The following is a 20,893-nucleotide window of genomic DNA, read 5'->3' as shown; positions in this document are numbered from 1 at the left end:
CCTAGGGTCAGATGCAAAATGCAGCAGCCTGGTTCTGCTAGAAAACATTTGTAAGAGGAAAGCAGAGGACTTAGTGGAGATGCACTCTCTCCGAAGGGTGAGCAGTCAAGGGTCTGATGCCCATTCTACTCCCACCCCCATTAGAAGCCTGGGGGTGGGCTGATGCTGAGAAGGACCCCTTTGTCACCTGGCATCTTGGTACTTCAACTAGAAATAGCCTGGGCAGTTTCTGTCACCTGGTCCCAGGTAGAGGTGGGACCTGCAGATAAAGGAAAAATCCATGCCTACTCCAAACTTACTTTAAGTAGAAAAAACCATCTTCCTCTGGATGACTGTCAGGGACCACCTCCAGGTGTGTGCCCCACCCACATCCCCACATCTTTACCTCCTCTGTGTATACCTGTCTGATTCCAACTGTCAGCTCCTGCTTCTCTTTGTCTGAGTGTTTTCCCTAGCTACTGGGACTGTTTTATCACCTGTGGGGAAGACTGGAGAAGTGCCAGAAAGCTAGTGCTGCCCTCCCACTCCATCCAGAAGCCCTAACCACTGACTGATGAGAATTGGTGTATAACTACCCCAGCTGCCTCGCTCCTCAGGTGCAAAATTCCTGAGGTACGCATTTTATAGCCTCCCAGAGTTTCCAGCTGGGATTAAGCTTCAGAAAAACCCACAGTAGTAGCGTGCTCAGTAGCATCCTGTATTGGGCTTCCTTCTCTCTGCTGCCTCCCTTCCCTGCTCCCCTGACTGGTGCCTTCTGGGATTGCGGCCCAAATAAACCATCTGGACCCACCTCCTGTCCCAAGGTCTGCTGCTGGGGGAACTGAAACAAAGACAACTTCCATTCCAGGCAAATGATCCCACCCTGACCAATATTCACATAGGAATTGGAGCTAAGGTTAGGATTTTCATCACTGGCCTGGGATATCCGGGCTCTGTAGGGATGAATGCCAACGAGTCAATCAATTCTACTTGTGTGCAAGGTCTCAGGACTGAGCTAAACTAAGATCTGGTCATTTGACAGCATTTATTGGGTAGTGGGTCTCCACTACAGATTTATGTAAGCTCAAGGCCAAGTTTCTGCCACTTGGCTTAATGTCATCCTCAGACTGAGGATTGCTGGTGCTACTGAGAAAGGAACCTCTTTGACTACAGAATGTGGGAAGTCCAGAAAGGTGTTCCATTTGCAAGGCCCAGAAGATGCCCCAGTTGCTTTGTAGAAGGTGTCACAGACCCAGACACAGGCCCAGGTTTGCTGGCGGGCCAGTCTTGTACTGACTCATCGTCAGCAGTTTGACTTGCTGATTTATAGACTACAAGAAGGCCTGGTGTGATATTGACTTGGCTAATAGTTTTCATCTCAAGTAACAACTGTGATCAGTAGCTTTGTTGAAAATGATTCTGTGATCATGGTGGTTTTGTGGCATAGCAGAGGCTGTTGGTGTCCTGTCCACATCACCTCGGATTACTGTCCCAGAATTTGCCAACAATATTCTACAACAAAACCTAACTGGTGATTTTTCCTCCATGTAGGTGGGAGGGGCAGGCCAGAAACACTAAAGGGTTAATTTCCTGGAAGCACCCCTCAGCTCACAGATGGAAAAAAAAAATGTTATATTAGTTTGCTTGGGCTACCATAACAAAATACCATGGACTGGGTGGCTTAAACCACAGAATTTTGTTTTCTTACAGTCCTAGAGGCCATTAAGTCACAGGCCAAGGTGCCAGTTGATTTGGTTCCTGGTGAGGGCTCTCTTCCTGGTTTGCAGACAGCTGCCTTCTCTGTGTCCTTACATGATAGAAAGAGAGCACTCTGGTGTCTCTTACTCTTCTTATAAGAGCACCAATTCTATTGGATCAAGACTCTTGCTCTGATGACCTCATCCAGTCTTAATCACCTCCTTAAAGGCTCCATCCTCAATACAGTCATGTGGGAGGTTAATGCCTCAACATATGGATTTTAGGGAGGCACAATCCAGGTCACTGCAAACATGGTAATTGATTAGCTATGTCTGCTGTGGATGAAGGAAAGGGACAGTGTGGACTCAAACGGTGGCTTGAGCAGCATTGTGGGATTGTTAGGGATAGACATCATGTCTCATTTATATCCACCATGGCACCTGACCCATCCTGGGAACCAGAGTGTGACCACTATCCAGTTACCACCTGTGTCCAGTGCAGATTAGAACTTTGCAGGGCCTCAGCTGGGAGGGCCCTGGGCAACAGGAGCTGCTCAGAGCCAAATAAAGCAGGGCGTGAGTTTTGGTGCTCTGAGCTGGAGGCCACGCAAGCACTGAGAATGGGGCAGGATGACCAGAAAGCAGCATGACCTCTTGCCCTGTGTCCAGGAGAGATGAATCCCAGGTGCTGGCCAAGAACACCAGAGAAAGAAGTGGAGGCCTCTGAAACACAAGAGCAGCCCATCTGCCCTGGCAAGTGTGCCTGTCCAGAAGGCTGCATTTGCAGGTCATGGACGCATGGGTTGAGAGGGCCAGGGTGTCCAGAGGCCAGAGCCCAGGAGCATGGCCAGGAAGAGAAAGAGGAAAGCCTGAGGCCTGGGGCTAGACACGGGGATCACTGGATCATGGGTCAAAAAAGTGGCTTTCAGGGTCAGACAACCAGCCAATCATCCAGGGGACATATCTCAGGGGACAACTGGGACTCATCCTAGAGGGGTGGGTGGTGGAGTGAATGGGCATAGGAATCTTGCCTCCTTACCCTCCTTCCACCCAAACTCTGAGGCAGGTGAGCCATAAGGTGCCTAGGCCTGGGGGTGGTGGGGTGGGATGGGGTTGGGGTGTGGCTCAGATAAACAGCCCTGGAAACCACAAGCTGCCCCACCCAGCCCAGGCATGGCCCTGCAGCCTCTGTGTTGGATTGGATCTAATTTCTGAGCCTCTGTACATCTGGGTCAAATTTGGTTTGGTCTGTCCTGGTTCTCAGCAATGTCTGGACAACCACCACTTTGGTCCTGACCAGAGAGTTGGGCAACTGAGTCCTCAGTGGCCCTATTATGCTCCCAGGCAGAGCTCAGGCCTGCTAGCGTGCTCCCCCTCTCCCAACAGTCCCTAAGAACAGACATGGGGCAGGGAATACTTGCTTAGTCAAACTCTGGGGCTGTTTAAAAAGCCCAAGGCGCAAGAGGGCTCCCCCGGGGCAGGGTTTGGAGCTGCCCCTAGAGCTGCTGAATGGCTGCTGAGAAAAGCAAACTCACACCAAGGAGGCAGGTGAGAGGCCGGGCGGGCGCCACCTGCATCTGGTTTATTGTTCTGTTTTCTCCAAACTTAGCAGAGCAGAATGTGAGGCCACCTGGGGGGCAGCTGGGCCCACTGCATGGGGCCAGCCAGAGTTATTGTGAGTGTGTGGGCCAGAATCCATGAGACATCCAAATACAGGAGGCCTGGCACCCCGTCTTCTGCCTCCTCCATGCCCAAAGCCCCCACAGGGAGGCATGATGCGGCAAGCATGAGAGTGCAGGTCTCAAAGGAAGTGGGGGCAGCTGCGGGGCGAAGCAGCTGTTGGAAGCTCCATGGGAGCCTGGGCAGGCCTCCCCAGGCTTCGGGGCGCTGCCCTTTCGCTGCACAGAAGTTGGGATGTTGGGCCAGTTGAGATGGGTCAGATGCAAACAGGACCTTTCCAGGTCACTTCTCCCTGAGCTGTCCTTTTTCCCACAGTCCCCATCCCATGCTCCCCTCACCCGACATCCCTGGTCCCCACAAGATCCATCTCTTTCAGAGGAACCAAGACCCAGACAGCGAGGCCCAGAATCCCAGCACCTCCCTGGGATGCTCTCCTGCCAAGAGCATCTGCACAGTGCTGGGGCTTCTGACCACCCCAAGACAGGGAGGCGAGAGAAGCCTGTGGGGCTCCTAGCGGGAGGCTTGAGCATGGGGTGAAGGCCCCTCCCCGTTCCACTCATGGGCTGAGGTCTGCCCATGGCCCCGGCCCTGCATCTGTCTGTGCCACCATCCAGGGTGTGGCTGTGAATCCCAGAGGGACCTCCAGTCCGGGCTCCATGGGAACAACAGCTGCAGACCTGGTGGGGCGAGAGAGGGAGAGAAGAAGGTCGGGGAGGAAGGCTGGCTGCCAAAGGACACGAAGCCACTTCTCTCTACCCGGTCAGCTTGGGTTACTGGGGTGGGCTATGTACCTCAGAAAGCTGTATAGATGGGCCCTGGGGAGGAAGACCTGGACCCCAGCTCCCCATCCCTGTGGGGCTGCTAGCGGGGAGGCCAGACCCAGCCAGAGACCTACCGTAATTACGAGTATGCCAGGCCCTGAAGCCCCCGGGCTGGAGAGTGGAACTTGTCAGAATCCTCAAAAGACTGGTCTGCAGTAGTCAAGGAGAAAGGAGCCATAAGCCATGTGCCACCCGGGGAGCCACCTGCCTGTCACTCTCTGGGCTGGAGACAGCAGGCAGGTGATATAGCACTTTCTGAAGGCAGTCAGCCATTCCTAGCTCTGGCCGGGGGCAGCACTGCAGATCAGGGATGAGGGGTGCCTCTCAGATGCTCAGGGGATGCAGCCCACGCCCTTGCTCCCTACCTCCCTCAAGAGAGCGACAACCCCAGGCTCCTTCTCCCAGGGTGGCCTCCTCCAGAGGGCCCATCTGCTTCCTCAAGCACATGGACATGTACCAGGGCAGAAAAGGAAAGAGGCCAGCCTCTAGGAGTACTGATTGACATACCCACAGCAGCATCCTGTCTGCCTCCCCAACCTATGAAATTCATCACTCCACCACTCCCCACCCCTGCCTGACTCCCTCCCATGGTTCTCGTTGCTGGCAGGAGAAATCGGTGACCCTCTGTTCTCTCCATCCCTCACATTCTAAGCTCCAGACACACCTAAGAAAAAATACCCAAAACTTGGAAATAAGGCAAAAAAAGTGACTGTGTATCCTTTCAAAGTCAACCTAGAACATTATCAAATAAGCCCACCTTAAGAGTCATCTTATTCTGGGGCATGTGACGTCTTTTGACTTCATGCTACTGGCTAGGGCCCAGGCTTTGCTCTTTGGATGGATGTTCACTTGGAGGAGGCTGAGAAATGGCAGATGATTTCTCATTGGTAGAAAAGACAATCCCCAGAGGAAGGTTACAAGTTTATTGCTCTGTAGAAGCAGTTTGCAGCCAGCAATCTTATTTCAGCCCTCCTTGTTTTACTGGCTTCAGTCTCTCACCGTCTACTTTAAGCTGCTTTGTCATCCTGTTATGGCCCTCATTAATGAGTTAAATAAATTGTTGGCATATATTTGTATGTTATGTTTTTATGTATTTATGTATTTATTTATTTTTGAGACAGAGTCTTGCTCTGTTGTCCAGGCTAGCCAGACTGGAGTGCAATGGTGCAATCTCGGCTCACTGCAGCCTTGACCTCCTGGGCTCAAGTGATCCTCCCACCTCATCCTCCCAACTAGCTGGGACTACAGGTATGTGCCACCACACCCAGCTCATTTTTGTATTTTTTTTTTAGAGATGAGGTTTCGCCATGTTGCCCAGGCTGGTCTTGAATTCCTGACCTCGTGATCTGCCCACCTCGGCCTCCCAAAGTGCTAGGATTACAGGTGTGAGCCACTGTAATCGGCCATGTTAGGTTATTAATGTTTTGAACGTGGGCTCCAAATCTCTGCCTTCCCACCCCCACACCTTCGGCCCGAGGTCTTCTCTATCTAGGGCATTCCTCCCCAACTAAGAACCCCTGCCTCCTTCTTCAAACCCTGCTTGGGCAAGTCCTTCCCTGAAGATGGGCTACCCTCTACCCTCTGGATGGGTCACCTAGCAGCTCCCTTGCACCGTCCCTGGCACAAAAGTCTGTTATTATTTGAGTCACCATCACAGGCCTGCCTGAGCTGTGCAGAGAAGGGTCCCTGGTGGGAAGGGACCCCATTCTGTGTGCAGGGCAGGCATTAGCACAGTTCTCAGAAGATTCTGGGCTGCACCTCGTTGCTCTGACTGCCCCCAGAACAGCTGATTCTGCGGGACACCGTGGACATGTATCATCCTCAGTTGTCCTCCCAGGCCCTGAGCTTTCCCACCCTCTTTCCAGTGTCTCCGGACTCTCATACAGGCACCCTGGAGCACAGAGGCTCCATAGAGCATTGTCCACAGCCCCCTCCCCTGCCTCAGCCTGGTGGCTGCCCCACCTGCCCCTGCCTTGGATTTGGAGATGGCTCTGGGGCCCAAGCCACTGGCCTTGCTCTTGTGACAGGCATCCCAGCCTGATCAGCCCCCACATCAGGCTGAGGAAACGATGAGGGTGTCTCTTCCTGCATTTCAAGGCCATTCCCCAGAAACTAATCTCAAGATGCTCTTAGAAAAATACATTTTTGTGCTCAAATATATTTGCATCTCCTGTTTCCTAAAAGGTTCACAATGTACCCTGGCACATGAAAGCCTCTGACAAATTCTTCAATAGCCACTTACGTAATTTCAACACTGATTTTTTTTTTTTTTTTTTTTTTTTGAGACGGAGTCTCGCTCTGTTGCCCAGGCTGGAGTGCAGTGGCCGGATCTCAGCTCACTGCAAGCTCCGCCTCCCGGGTTCACGCCATTCTCCTGCCTCAGCCTCCCGGGCAGCTGGGACTACAGGCACCCGCCACCTCGCCCGGCTAGCTTTTTGTATTTTTTTAGTAGAGACGGTGTTTCACCGTGTTAGCCAGGATGGTCTCGATCTCCTGACCTCGTGATCCGCCCGTCTCGGCCTCCCAAAGTGCTGGGATTACAGGCTTGAGCCACCGCGCCCAGCCGTAATTTCAACACTGATTCTTTCCTAAGCTCTGTTGCTCTGACCCATTATTGCTTTGGGGAATACTCAATAGGCTGTGCTCTAACCCAACCTCTTCCAGATCAGTGCCCCACAAACTGCACTGCAGCCTTCTGTGTGGGTGTGAACGGTGCCCTTCTGACTCATATATTCATTCAATAATTCTACTATTTATTAAGCACCTGCTGTGTGCCAGATTGAGTCCTAGGGGATCCCGTGGAAGCATCCCTTAGCCGGATAAGAAAACACCTGTAAGCCTCTTACGGAAGACACTGGCCCTGGCCCCCACTGCCCCCATACACAAAGACCTGTTCCGCCCCACCCACATCCTGTTGCCTCCTCCTTTTCCACAGCCAGTCCCTTCCTCTGTCCTCCCAGTGAGTTTCCAATCACCACTTGGATAGGAAAGGTTCTACTGGTTCAAAGGTTCTGCTGCACGTGAGTAAAGTGAGGCAACAGCCATTTCAGGAATGGGATGTGGGAAGATGACTTGGTCTCAAGTCCTAATCTGTAAAATGTGGGGAGGGAAGCTGGGCTAAGCCTCGTCTAAGGTCAGTCCCCTTCCATTGTCAGCGACCCAGTGCCTCACAGTGGTGTGTGCTACCCTCTGGTGGACACAGGGAGGCACAGGTACAGGCGTGCAGCCCACCAGCTCCGAGGGTCTTTGCTCTGGGCTCAGCTGGATGGGGATGGGGTGTTGGGGTAATTTCTAGACCTCATCAATTGTGATTTGAGTCTCTTTCCCTCGGCCAAGTGGTCAACTGAGAGCATCCAGAGTGGCGACCATCCCAGGCTGGGAGGCCAGGGGAGTGGGGGCCAGAAGGACCTCCCTGGACCCTAGCAGAGCTCCCTGCTCTCCGTCCTCCAAGAAGAGCTGGTCAGCCAGCATGAGGCACTGGTGAGATGCGGATGGAGTGGGCCCCTCTTGCCCAGCTGCTCCACAAGGGCCCCTCCTTCCTGCCACAGTGAGGGAGGGTGGATCACTCACCTGGAAGCCCCTCTCCATGGGCTCTGGGGCAGGCCTGGGGTGGGGAGCTCGGGGGGCGCAGCACGGGGGCGAAGGCGCTCCTCTGTTTGACGGCGGAGATCATGTTGACAGGCGAGAAGGAGAAGACGCTGGTGGTGGGGGCAGCGGCCGGGAGGGACATGGAGGAGGCAGCCGCCAGCGGGGGGCTAGAGGGCATGACTCCGGGGCGGGGCGGGGAGGGGCAGGCGCAGCAGGGAAGGCGGTGGGAGACACAACAGGGAGACAGCACCAGAGTGAGCAGCTTGGCTGGGGCCCCACGTGGGCTGCTGACCCAGGTACGAGGCTCAGACCTCACTGGGAGCTGTGAGGGTCCTGGGCTAGCCCTGCCTTCTCAAGGGTTCTGAAGACCTTTTCTTGGGGCTGGGGATGACAGGGCCAGACCAGGTAAAGACAAAAGCAAAACCAGAACATTCAATAAAACCAAACAGTGGGAGGTAACCCCCAAAAATGAGATGAGCAACAGCTGGACTACTTCAGGATTTCTGCTGAAAACCCCAGGGATTCTGAGGAAACATTTATGAGCCTTGGGGTGACAAGGCTAGAGTCATAGTTCAGGAGTCACAGAAGAGCTGGACCAAGTAGTCAGGGATGAAGTTTGGGGGAACACACAAGTTTCTGTTATAAGCCTCTCTGTCCAACATCACAAACAGCATTCCAACTTCCTCCTCAAATATGCTCTCCTTGCCAATGTCTCCTATGTTCCTCTGTCCCTCTCCCACCTCCCCCTGCACCTTGGGGCACTTTGTTTCCTTACAGCTTAATGCAGGTCCTTGTCATTTCCAGCCTGGGCCCGGTGGGGGGTCTCCTGAATCTCCCACTTCCAGCTGGTCAATTTAAAGCAAAGTGCAGGGATCTACATCCTCAGATCTTCCTGTTCCCAAACTCCCCAGCCACCCAGGCTGTGGCTTGCCCTCCTGGGAATGGCAAGGGAGCCTCCTGCACACAGGCTTTGCCTGCCCCCTCTTCCTGCAGCCTCCTCTCCTGGGGGCTCAGGGCCAGGGCATCGCTGGATCCCACCTTTCTACATTCTCATCTGAACCCAATTCCCTGCCTCTCTCCTGTAAAGACCGGTAAGGCTGTGATTTGAGTATTATCCAGGCAGCAGGTAGTGGGGTTGGTGGGGCTTCCTGGAAGAAAGCAATAGCCTGAGAAGGCTGCCTTTGGCATCAGAGGACCCTCCTACTTCCCTTGATACAATAATGCCTTCAACAGCTGCCCCTCTTCCAAATGTCCTCAGCCTCATCTCCTTTAAGACAATAGTTACTGCCAGCTGGAGAGGCCCCCAGAGCCTGACGAAGGGCTTGAGACCAATGCCAGAAAATGTACTATAGCTCTTAATGCCCAGGGCTCACAGCTGCATTTTGCACCTTGGGTAGGTAGTGTGGGGAGTTTCGAGTCATTCCAGGGTTGCTGGTGGCTGAAGCAGAAGAACAAAGAGAGACCCAAGCAAACAGCCCCTGAGTCTCTGGCTGGGACAGTTCTGATGTCATTCCAGGAAGGTTCTGGCAACTCAATGAGAATGACATCCCTTGGAGTTGGGCTACAAAGCACCTTGAATGTGGGGGGTGGAAGGGTAAGCCTTCGTCAAGACAGTATCATGAAATGGGACCAACCCTCCCTCAAGTCCAGTGTGTCTCCAGCTGATGCTGGGTTTAAGCAGCTCTAGGATTCTTGATCTTCTTGCTGAATCGGAAGACCCCAGGTGGGCTGGCTTCTTCACACTGCGGCAGTGTGTTCCTCTACTGTTGACCACAGTGTATGTGCGGGAAGGAACTGATGTTCCAGGCCCCACTAGTGTTGGCCCAAGGGGGCGCCCACAGAGAGGTTGTGAGGGTACTGCCCCAGAACTGAAGGGAAGGAGGAGCAGTCAAGCCTGGCCTGAGCAAAGAGCCAGGAGAGGCAGGGGCCTTGGGAGGGACGCCAGAGGGCCATGTCCTATGTGGACTCTGGCTTTTGGGGCCTTGGGTCCCAGAAGTTGAGCCCAGGCCAGAGAGGGCCAAGATCAAGCCTTCAGCCAGAAACAGCAGCAGGCAGGACACATGCCCTGCAAGGGAAGCCAGGCTGGTGGACAGACAGTGCAGTCTCGGCAATGGCAAATACGGGACATGGAGAGGGGAGGGCACCACGGGCAAAGCCATGACCAGTTCCTTCTGGGACAGCCTTCACCACTTCTCCAGCTCTCCAGAGTCGCCTGGGACTTCAGGGACAACCTCTCTTATGATTAATAGGGAGGCTTCTTGCACGTGACAGGAGTCGGGGGATCCCCCAAGCCCTGGGCTTTGCATACAGTGGGCGCTTTATAAATGTCTGCTGAATAGCTAAGCTAAAAAGACCTGTGAACTTGCTCATCTGGAACTTGATGTTGGAAGAGTCTTGAGGGCAGTGTAAAATGACAAGGCATCAAAGCCGTTAGGAATGTCACTCACTCATGACACGCAGACATTGCCCGTCCACCCAGCTCTGAGCTCCCCACTCTAAGAAGCCAGATGGGACGTGGTCAGCGCCCACAGTCAGGGCTGGGTCTCCGAAATCAAACACTGGCCCTTTAGGCACAGTGGCACATTCAGATCCGAAATCAACCTTTAGCAGGGGGTGGAATTGACCCTATTTGACTGCGAGGAAACAAGTTGAAATAACTTGCTGAATGCCCGGCAGCTCCTGATTTGGCCACTGAAACTCAAATTCTGTCTGATCACACAGAATTCGCTCGCTCTGCCAGACGACATCGCAGGGACCACATCCCCCCCACGTCCACCCGGCCTCTGGAGTCCTGGGGGCTGGGGGCAGCTGGAACCTGGCTTCCCTCGAGCCCTGAGTTTCCTTAGGCTTCCGGCAGGCGGCGCCAGCCTCCTCCCCAAGTCTCAGCGCAAGATGGGAAGGGGGCGGTGTCCCAGGTTTCAGATGGGCGCCCGCCTCCCTTAAAGCCCACTTCATGGGGACTGGAGGCCTAGAAGCGATGTGCATAACGGATCCGCAAAGAAGGCTAAAGTACTCTGGCCCCAGGACCCCGGGATGTGCAGCCTAGGGGTGGGGTTGAGGTCCCGCGGTAGGGGAGGTCCTAGGCGGGGACGGTGGGCCTGGCCCCGAGGGCTGAGCCAGGGTCGACTCTCACGGCGCCCGCGCCTCAACCCCTCCGGGATGGGCGGGGGCGGGGCTGAGCCCCGTTCCGCTCCCCGGCCCCAGCCCTTCCCTTGCCGGCGGGGGACACTCACTGGCGAAGGGCGAGGTGGCGGTGGAGCCATTGAGGAAGCTGGGGGACCCAGGCACGCCGAGGCCGGCCACTCCTGGCGCTCCGTAGCCGCCCAGACCAGCTCCGAGGCCGCTGCCGTAGCCGCTCTGCTGCGAGCCGGGGCTGGGCGCGAACCCGCGGGGAGACGCGCTGCTGCAGCTGCGCGCGTAGCCTGCCAGAGAGAGCGCGGCCGTCAGGGGGCGGCGCCGGCGGGGGGAGGGGCGGTGGCGGGGCCTGAGGACCGCGGGAAGGCGCGGCGCACGCACCCGGCTCGGGCCCCGGGGTGGCGTCCCCGACGGCGATGGCCAGCGGGCTGCTGAAGGCATTGATGCCCACGACGGCGGGGTGCGGGTGGCTTGGGGCCAGGGGTCCGAGCGGCCCGGGTGCGCGTGGGGTGCTGTACAGAGCCTCGGCCACGTCCGCCGCGCGCTTCAGGAGGAGCTCCTGCGAAGACAAGAGGGAGGTACGGCCGAGACAACCGCGGGCGCCGCGTGCTGGCGAGCCCCGGGCCCGGCGGCGCTAGGAGGGCGAAGGCGCCATACCTGGTTACTGCCGGGCACTCCGTACAGGGCCTCTGCCAAGTCGGCCGCCCGCTTCAGCAGCACTTCCTGGGGACAGGGGGAGAGACAGCGGGACGGAGGGGCAGCCCCTGGGGGCGACGAAGGGGCCCTCGGGAGCCCCTCCTCACTCCCTTGCCCGCAGGACACCCTCAGCCCCGCCCCACCCCTCTGAGTACCTTGGGCAGCCTCTCGGGGTCTCCGGGGTGTCTGGGAATGACTTTCTGTAGCCTCTGGAATCCGTAGTCAATGGTGGGCTCGTTCAGAGCTGGGGAGGGGGGCGTCGTTTGGAGGACGTCTCCCCCGCAGCCCCCGACTCCCAGGGTGAGACGCAGGGCGCCAAAAGCAGGCCAGCGCCCAGTCCAGGAGCCTCGCTGCAGCCCCCTCCACCAGGCCCAGCCCAAGTCCCCCGGAAAACTCCAGGCACGCCCGGCAGCGAGGTTCGGGAAAGTTTCAGTTCCTTCGTTTGTTCATTCAACAAATATTTACTGGGCCAGGCTCTGTCCTCTGCCCTAGGCGCTTGGCATGAACACACCGGCACCCATTTGTGATTAGAAAAAAGGGAAACTGGCCAGGCGCGGTGGCTCAAGCCTGTAATCCCAGCACTTTGGGAGGCCGAGATGGGCGGATCACGAGGTCAGGAGATCGAGACCATCCTGACTAACACGGTGAAACCCCGTCTCTACTAAAAAATACAAAAAACTAGCCGGGCGAGGTGGCGGGCGCCTGTAGTCCCAGCTACTCGGGAGGCTGAGGCAGGAGAATGGTGTAAACCCAGGAGGCGGAGTTTGCAGTGAGCTGAGATCCAGCCACTGCAGTCCAGCCTGGGAGACAGAGCAAGACTCTGTCTCAAAAAAAAAAAGGAAACTCTATACATATATGAGTTATAGTCCTAAGGACAGGACTCGATGGAGAGTTTTCTCTTTCCATCTGGTCAAATCAGGAGTTTATTATAAAAAAAGAAAAAACTTAATCTCCATTTATCACGGCTCAAGTGGACTCTCTGCAGCATCTGAGGGCTAGAGGTTTGCATGCACCCCAGGGAAGCAACTGGAGAAGTGGGTGGCTTGGGCTGGGGCGGATGGAGTGGAGAAGATCCGGCCAGCGGCCAGATTCTACATTGCATCTCCACGTGTGTTGTGTTCACTGCTTACCCTGGCGTTGTGCAAGGGGTGTGTGTGTATGCGCGTCTGACCCAGTTCCCCACGCCCTTCTCCTTCTCCTTCCCCTTTTCCTGTTCCCTGCACCCTCCTTTTCGGATACCCTGGCCCCGAAGTCTCAAAGCCCTACCTTCACCTGTAATTCTGACTTAGTGAATTTCCTTTAGTTTCCCGGCAAAGAAAAAGCACTCACTTCTGGGGCTCGGTCCTTGTCATTCCTTCTCCTGCAACTACCCTTCCTTCCCCCAGGTCAACCTCCCCACTAAGCCCTCGGGTTTCGGCTCAGTCGGGCTCAGCAGACACTCCCTACCAGAGGTTTTCCTTGATTGTCAGCCCCTTGACGGTGTGACCCCACCACCCCACGCGGTTCTCTGTTCAGCCTTTCCGGGTTAGACTGGAGCTCCCTGAGGGTAAGTAGGGTCACTACCGAGTGTCTCTCGAAGGGCTCGGTGAGCATCGGTGCAGGGGGCGGCGCGATGGTGGGGACTGCAGTGGGCTGGAGAGAAGTGGGTGGCTTAGCTGGGGCGGGGCGGGAAGATGGAAATGGGGAAGACTCGGTCAGCGGCCAAATAAAGCCAGGCTGGGGGGTTCTACACTGCCTCTCCACGTGTGTTCACTTCTCGCCCTGGCGTCGTGCAAGGGGTGTGTATGTACGCATGTGTGTGTGCGTGTACATGCAGAGTGAGGCCTGGGGTAGCGTGGGGGAACCAAGAGACCCAGAAAAGATTCAAAAGATTCGGGGAGCAGCGATCCCATTGGCATCTTTGAAATAAACATCCCTTTGGAGAGGCTCTAAACCCTGGAGGGTCTGCGGGCGGGAGACAGTGTTCAGGAGGTGAGATGGCCAAGGGAGAAAGAATGTTGGTTGTGGGGGGGACTTTGCCCCGGGGAAGGGACTAAGGAGCCAGAAGCCAGGGAGGGAAACACACAGAGCCACGGAAAGATGGTCCTGCGAGCGGAGCGATCACAGGCATAGATGGGTGACGGTGGCCCGACGTCGCCTGGGGGTGCGGCCACAGCGTAAAGCTCTGCTAACTCCTAACTCCAAGAACGGAGATCAGTGCGCGGGGTGGGGCCCCCTCCTTGCACCTTAGACCTCCCCTCCCCCGCCCGACTCCTTACCTGTGTAGACAAAGCGGCCGGGTGCTCCCTTGCAAAACTGCTTGGACTTGTAGGAGAGGGTCACCTCCACCACCCCGGGGATGTGCCGCGGGGGCGTCTGCACCCGGATGGCGTGGGGCGTGATGAGCTGCGAGGGGATAGGGGAGGCCTGCAGGTCCCGCACCGGCCAGGGGAGGGCCCAGCCCCCAGGCCCAGGGGGAGACTGGCGGGGTTGGCCCACCTCGCTCCACACGAGCACGTTTCCGAACACGACCTGCAACCCGTCGAAGAAGTTGTCGCCGATGACAATGACGGTGGCGCCGCCCGTGGTCCAGCCCTCCCCGGGGCTGATGGCCTTGATGCAGGGGGTGGCAGCTGGGAGGCAGGAGAGGACCCAGGTCAGGGGACCGCGCTGAGGTGGGGCCTGGGGATTGGCTGGGCCCGCGGCGGCCGGGGCTGGGCCGGGGTCCTGACCTTCGGAGGGGTCCAGGCGGCGCGCCCTGCGGCCATGCTTGGAGTTGTTGTGCACAAACATGTTGTCAGACACGGCCAGCACGTGTCCGTCCACGCTCACCGTCGTGGACACCACCACCTGCGGGGAGAGCCGAGGCCAGCCTGGCTGGGGCCCTCGGGGGCTCCCGGGAGGGGAATGTGGTGGGGAACCAGCACCTTGAGGCTGGTGGCTGGATGCTGGAATTTAGGGTCACTGGTGGGAGGAGGAGGGCTTCAGTCCTGCAGTGTCTGAGCTGGTGGAAGGGGGCCAGCTGGATCAGGTGACACCCCCAGATGAACTGACTCCCCAGAAGCTACAAAAATAAAGACCCCTGAAAAAACTGGCTCCTTGGGCAAAGAATGGCTACTGTTTTTGCATACACAGAATGCTGGGCTGTATCCACGGGCCTCCAAGGCAGGAATGGGGTCTTAGGCAAGCGGAGGGAGCAGCATCAGCCGGAGAACCCATCAGCAGGAGCCCCTGCCCTATTCTGGGGAGAAAACTGGGGCTGCCTTCTTCCCCCGCCCTGCACTGGGAGGGGTGTGCAGGCTGGGGATGTGCTAAGGGCAGCTGCTCTCCGCTTCACGCTATGCAAATTGCCTGGGTCGTTAATCATGTAAAAATGTCACAATTAGCATCTTCTTAAGTGGGACTCTAATGAAGCCTCCCTTGGCAGCCAGCATAAGTTGAGAAGGAGCTGCCCCACCCCCAGCAGGCACCAGGCTGGGGAGGCACAGGGCTGGGCAGAGGTCTGCCTTGGAGGCCTTTCCCATGGTGGCAGGGTCACAGCCTTCCCTTCTCCCTCCCCTCCCCTCCATCAGGAAAGGGTGGGGTCGCAAGGGGAAACCCTTTCTCCAGACCCACCTGGAAGCGGCGCATGTCTCGGGGATTCCCCGCATTCTTCAGGCAGTTCTGGTTGCATTTGAGGAAGAACTTGAGGAAGAACCTGAAACAGTGTGGTCGGTGGGCTCAAGGGTCTGGGGATTCTGGAAACAGGTGAAGATCCAACTGCTGCTTGCCATACCCCCTCTCCGCAGGATGACTCCCCTCTTCCGGCTCCCACTTAGGCACACATCCCATATTCCCATCATGGTCTGCATATACCAGGGTGCCTGATACACACCAAACAGACCCATCGCAATGACAACTTCACTGCACAACCACACACACAGTGTACCGATCACAGAGTGCTTATTTATGCCACAAAGTTTGTATTTAGCACTACCACACAGCATATATTCATCATAAAGAGTAAACCCGTTATATACACCACATATACCTACTACTCATTATACCCAACACTGTATACCCATCACACATACAACATATGCTCCGTATGTGATGTGTATGCACACTTACCCAATGTAACTGTATCACACACAGTGTATATGTCACAGTATATGCTCATCACCCATATAGTACTTCTGTCACATCCCTCCCCGGAGTATACCCATCACCACACAATGTACACTCCTCAGACACAGCACATTCTTTGTAGGCACTGTTTATGCCTTGTATACTAATACTCACAAAATACAGCCATCACACACTCAGGGTATAACCTTCACACAAGCATAAGCGACATGTACTCCACGTATAGCCTGCACTCATCACACACACGGCATACTAATCAGACACAGAGCCCATACCCGTCATGCACGGTGTATACCCGCCCTACGCAATATATGCACAGAGAAATAGGAAATACCCAGAACACATACATTAATACACATTTTATGCTGTAAATGATTACTCAAAATATAGTTATTGCAAATACTGTAGAGCCATACCATATAGCAGATGCCCCCAGCAAATTCACCTCCCACATGGCAGATCCTCTTCCTACACATTTTATATCCATTATACATGTAGGAAAACGTAATCACACAGAGCACATACCCACCATATACACATGGTGTATCTGTCAGACATGTGGTCCAGAGACACCGTGAATGTCTTCTTTTTTACATAGAGTTATTGGGAAAAAAACACATGCGCTGATGAGGCTGCTTTTTGGACAAACATGAGCACTTGGTCCTCCTCTCCTTCCTGGCAGTTGGCTGGGAGGGTGGGGCCTTGGTCCTGTTACCCACCAATAAGGTAGCCATGGACAATATTCTGGCTGTTGTACTCTTTTTTTTTTTATCCTGGTTTTTTTGGTTTGTTTTTGTTTTTTGTTTTTTGTTTTTGAGGTGGAGTCTCACTGTGTTGCCCAGGCTCACCATCTCTCACTACAACCTCCACCTCCCGGGTTCAAGCAATTCTCCCTGCCTCAGCCCTCAGCTTCCTGAGTAGCTTGGATTACAGGTGCCTGCCACCACGCCTGGCTAATTTTTGTAGTTTTTAGTAGAGATGGTGTTTTGCCATGTTGGCCAGGCTGGTCTCGAATTCCTGACCTCAGGTGATTCGCCTGCCTCGGCCTCCCAGAGTGTTGGGATTACAAGTGTGAGCCACTGCGCCCGGCCCTGTTGTACTCTTAGTAAACTTGGAATATGATCAGTATCTGCCTTATGCCTTACAGCACTCTGTGAGCATCTGGGACGATGCCCTTTACAAACTGTAGAGCGTGTGGCTAACGTCTGCAGTAGGTCCTGACATGTGGCACAGCCTCCTAGGCCACTGTATGAGCTTCTCCAGTCAGCCAGCTTTCTCATTTTACCTCCACCCAATTGGGAGATATTTTTACCATACTATTTACTAGAGCAAATACAAGAATCCCAAACCTGGGGTGGAACTTTAACCACTGTATAGTTACTCCTGTACTGCTTATGTACCCCAAATTTGAATGTTCATTTAATTCACCAGAGTTGCCTCCAAAGTCTGCAAACATTAAATTCCTGGTTCAGAGGAAGATTTGTTACAGGCCCTGAAAGCCTAGTCCCCAAAAAGGAGGTCCCCAAGTCCTGGGAGGAGTAAGGACCAGTCCTGGAACTGAGGTGTCCTCAGCAGGCAGCCCCTCCTTGGGAGATGGTGGCAGTCACCTTCCTGGAGATACCTCTCCCTGGGGTCCTGCCTCTGTCTACATTCTCAGCACTTTTCATGTTCCCTCACAGTAGGCACCCCTATATTTCCCAAATGGTGCATCCCTACAGTGCAGACAATCCATTTGCCCCTACAGGATACCCTGCAGTGCACACAGCTATTATGCCCCCAAACAGTAGTCGCCAATATGTAGTCACCATATATACCCCTATGGGTCACCCTGAGGTGCAGACACCTCCAGTGCTCCTGAGAGGTACACCTGCACAGTGGACGCACTCCATTTCTCTCTTATTAGTTACTATAGTAATCACTCCCTACACCCCTTATGACACCCCATGGTGTAAACACACTACACCCACATGTGCAACATGTTCCTCATCCATGCCCCACATTCACATGTGACAGCATATAGACTCTCTACTCACACACACAGTGCAGACCAGTTCATTTAAATTAAGTACTGGTGTGCTCGGTCCTTTGGCAGGTGCTAGATGGAGGAAAAAACACCAGGATGGCTCATGGTCTCTGTCCTAAAGGGACTGAAGGCTCACCTTTGGATACCACTGAAGATGCGACAAGCATAGGACTGTACCAGAAGATGACACATGTGCCCACTGCACCCCACACCACTCAAAACTACAGAATCAAGAGGAAGGGTCCTTGGGAAGGGGCCAAGATAGGGGCTCTGGCCAGGCCTGGACTCTCTGTGTGACCTGGGGTAGGTAAATCCTTCCACACCCATGAAGGGAGAGTAGCGATTGAAGGCTGCCATGACACCTTCTAGTCCTGCCTCTGGGACATCCTTTATTTCCACCCTCCCCAAGGCTGTGGTTTCCTGCTCCCTCACTGGCCCTTCCCCAAGCCTTTGCTCAGCAGGTTTTCCCACTCCCACTATCCCTTTCCAGTACAGGTTTCATTTGTCCTTTGGGTCCACACCAATTCTCACACCCTGCCAGCCACCATTTTCTGGCCACTCTAGGTTTCAAGGACCACCCCTCCCTGAGAGCCCTAGGGCCCTGCCAGCACCTCTGTCTGTGGGGACACTTCAGTATTTGAGCCTGGCTAGCATTACCTGCAGAGTGTGGGTGAGTAAAAGCAGCTGCACAAGGCCATGGCCTGCGGTGGGAGCTGAGGGTCAGTCCTCTTCTCCCTTCCCTCTGGGCCTGTCCTCAGAGCTAGCACATAGTCGAAGCCATCCATGGTGCGGCTGAAACCTCACTCCCTTCCAGCTGGTAGTCCACGAGGCTGCTCCCAGTCAAAGCCTGCACCACCCCCCAAGACCAGCAGTGTCAGTGTCACCTGAGACCTTGCTACAAATGTAGAATCTCAGCCCCCACCTCAGACCTGCTGAGTCAGAGTCACATATCTGCGTTCATACACCCTCCAGGTGATGCTGGTGCACGCTGAAGTTTGAGAACCACTGCACTGGAGCTGCGCTACCCATTACTACAGCCGCCAGCCCCATGTGGCATGAACCCTGCAGCGTGGCTAGTCCGAACTTGAGATGTGCTGTAAGTGTAAAATACCCATTAGATTTCCAAGACTTAGAAAAAAAAAGAATATAAAATAATTCATCAGTAATCTTTTATGTTGATTTCATGTGGAAATGCTCATCTTTTAGATATATTGGGTTAAATAAAATGTATTATGATAATTAGTTGTATCAGTTTCCTGTGGCTACTGGAAAATTTAACATTACATATGTGACTTGAGGCCCTGCTCGGTGGCTCATGCCTGTAATCCCAGCATTTTGGGAGGCCGAGGTGGGTGGATCGCTTGAGGCCAGGAGTTTGAAAATAGCCTGGCCAATACTGCGAAACTCCATCTCTACTAAAAATATCGAAATTAGCTAGGAGAGGTGGTGCATGCCTGTAGTCCCAGCTACTCGGGAGGCTGAGGCATAAGAATTGCTTGAACGGGGGAGGTGGAGGTTGCAGTGAGCCAAGATTGCACCACTACACTCCAGCCTGGGTGACAGAGTGAGACCCTGTCTCAAAAAAAAAAAAAAAAAAAAAGAAAAGAAAAGAAAAAAAAAGCATATTTACATATGTGACTTGCATTATATTAATATAGGACAATGCTTCTCTGGAGTGTATGTCTCTAGGAGAAAGTGACTCACATTTACTATTGATTGATTGGAGCACAGACTGTAAAGTTAAGTGCTAATTTGTAGAAAACTGATAAGATACAAATGATATTTGTCTGTGGGAGCTAAAAACTTTGATGACCTGGAGGTAGAGCATGGAAAGATAGATAAGAGAGACTGGGAAGGGTGAGTTGGGGGGCGGGAAGTGAAGAGAAGTGGGTTATAGGGTACAAACAAACAGCAAGATAGAAGGAATAAACTTGATGTTTGATAGCAGAGTAGGGTGACTATACTTAGCCAAAATGTATTGTACCTGCACGATGGACACCCTAAATATCCGGATTGGATCACCACACATGTATACTTTCACTTGTACCCTGCGAATTTATACTCCCCCAAATTTATATGACTTGGAAACAAATGATATTTGTCAGGAGAAGTAAATACTTTCTGTTTGGTGGAGAAATAAGCCCTAAAGATGATAAAATTGTCCTACGGACATTAACTTTGTATCTAATTTGGAAATCTTATTCCAGTATTTTTCACACAATCCCTTGCCTCTCCTTCCCTCCCTTCCAGTCCTTTCCATATACGCACACACACTCACACACTCACACATATTTCAGTCGGTTTCTCTTCGTCTTCTTTGAATCAGCTTTGTCATCCCATTGGTTTCCTCATCAATAAGTTATAGAAAACTTCGACACATGCTCAGTAGCAATTTGTATGAGACTCATGCTTTTGACATTTTGAAGACTGTGCTTTGGCAAAGGTGACCGGCCCCCGAAGGCTCCTGCCTTCCAAGGCTGGACCTGGAATTAGAGGACTTCTGCTGGGGTCTAGAACCAGGAGCAGTGCCCCCTCCTCTCCCCTGGACCAGTGACTGCCAATCCTCCGGGTGCGGCTGCCTGGTCCTCTCTTTGCCCACCAGGGGGAGACAGACACACCACGGAGGCTGGAAGGGCAAACATGAGGACAACCCAGCGGACTTCTCCCTTGGCGGACGCCAAGGGGGTGACGCTTTATTCCACCTGAGCAGTCAGGGAAGGATGAGAATGGAGTCAGGGAAGAAGAAGGAGGGGCAGCAGGTCCTCCAAGCCATGTCTGCACAGAGGCCCGATGCGGGGGCTGGGGACTGGGAGAGGGTGAGAGGCCCCGTGGGCAGGGGAGCTGCAGGGAGACATATACACATGTGGAGCACACGTGGACGTGGGAGCTGCAGGCAGGTGCTACCCTTGAAAGAAAAGAGCCTGGGCAGGGGCTGGGTAAGTGAGGACAAGGTTCCGGGCCTGGGACACCCTGCAGGGACTTGAGGCAGGAAGGGATGTGAACTTTGTTGAGGGGCTTGAAGCCCTGCTTGTCACCATGGAACCACCCCCCACCTCTAAAGCTTGGATGAGCCTGAGGGTGTTCTCTGAGCAGCCCTCCCCACTCCTGGCCCTATGGGGCTGAAAGAGAGTCTAGGAAAGCCCCTTTTTCCTGACCAGGATGGGAGCAGG

General features: G+C 54.4%; 1 protein-coding gene across 4 annotated transcripts in view; it reads right to left on the bottom strand.

Annotated features, from left to right (window-relative positions):
* Nucleotides 1–3,214: 3,214 nt before the first annotated feature.
* The window catches only part of LOC105481618 (EBF family member 4), a 66,273-nt gene continuing 48,594 nt past the window's right edge, over nt 3,215–20,893 (bottom strand). The window contains exons 7-17 of one of the 4 annotated variants that reach the window (XR_011613480.1): nt 15,191–15,272; nt 14,308–14,425; nt 14,075–14,208; nt 13,855–13,981; nt 11,752–11,840; nt 11,558–11,623; nt 11,282–11,459; nt 10,999–11,187; nt 7,748–7,829; nt 4,252–4,327; nt 3,215–4,033 (exon numbers count right to left, since the gene is read on the bottom strand). Coding sequence is in view for 3 of the 4 variants with exons in the window: in XM_011741338.2 (XP_011739640.2) it covers nt 4,257–4,327; nt 7,748–7,945; nt 10,999–11,187; nt 11,282–11,459; nt 11,558–11,623; nt 11,752–11,840; nt 13,855–13,981; nt 14,075–14,208; nt 14,308–14,425; nt 15,191–15,272 (1,252 nt within the window). In the remaining variant the exon portion in view is untranslated. The other 3 variants (XM_011741338.2, XM_071079574.1, XM_071079575.1) reach the window with 3 other exon arrangements.

The sequence above is a fragment of the Macaca nemestrina genome, chromosome 15 (genome assembly GCF_043159975.1).
Source record: "Macaca nemestrina isolate mMacNem1 chromosome 15, mMacNem.hap1, whole genome shotgun sequence".
In the NCBI taxonomy this organism is placed as follows: Eukaryota; Metazoa; Chordata; class Mammalia; order Primates; family Cercopithecidae; genus Macaca; species Macaca nemestrina.
Note: the sequence above shows the minus strand (reverse complement) of the source record. Positions and strands in the feature narration are given on the sequence as shown.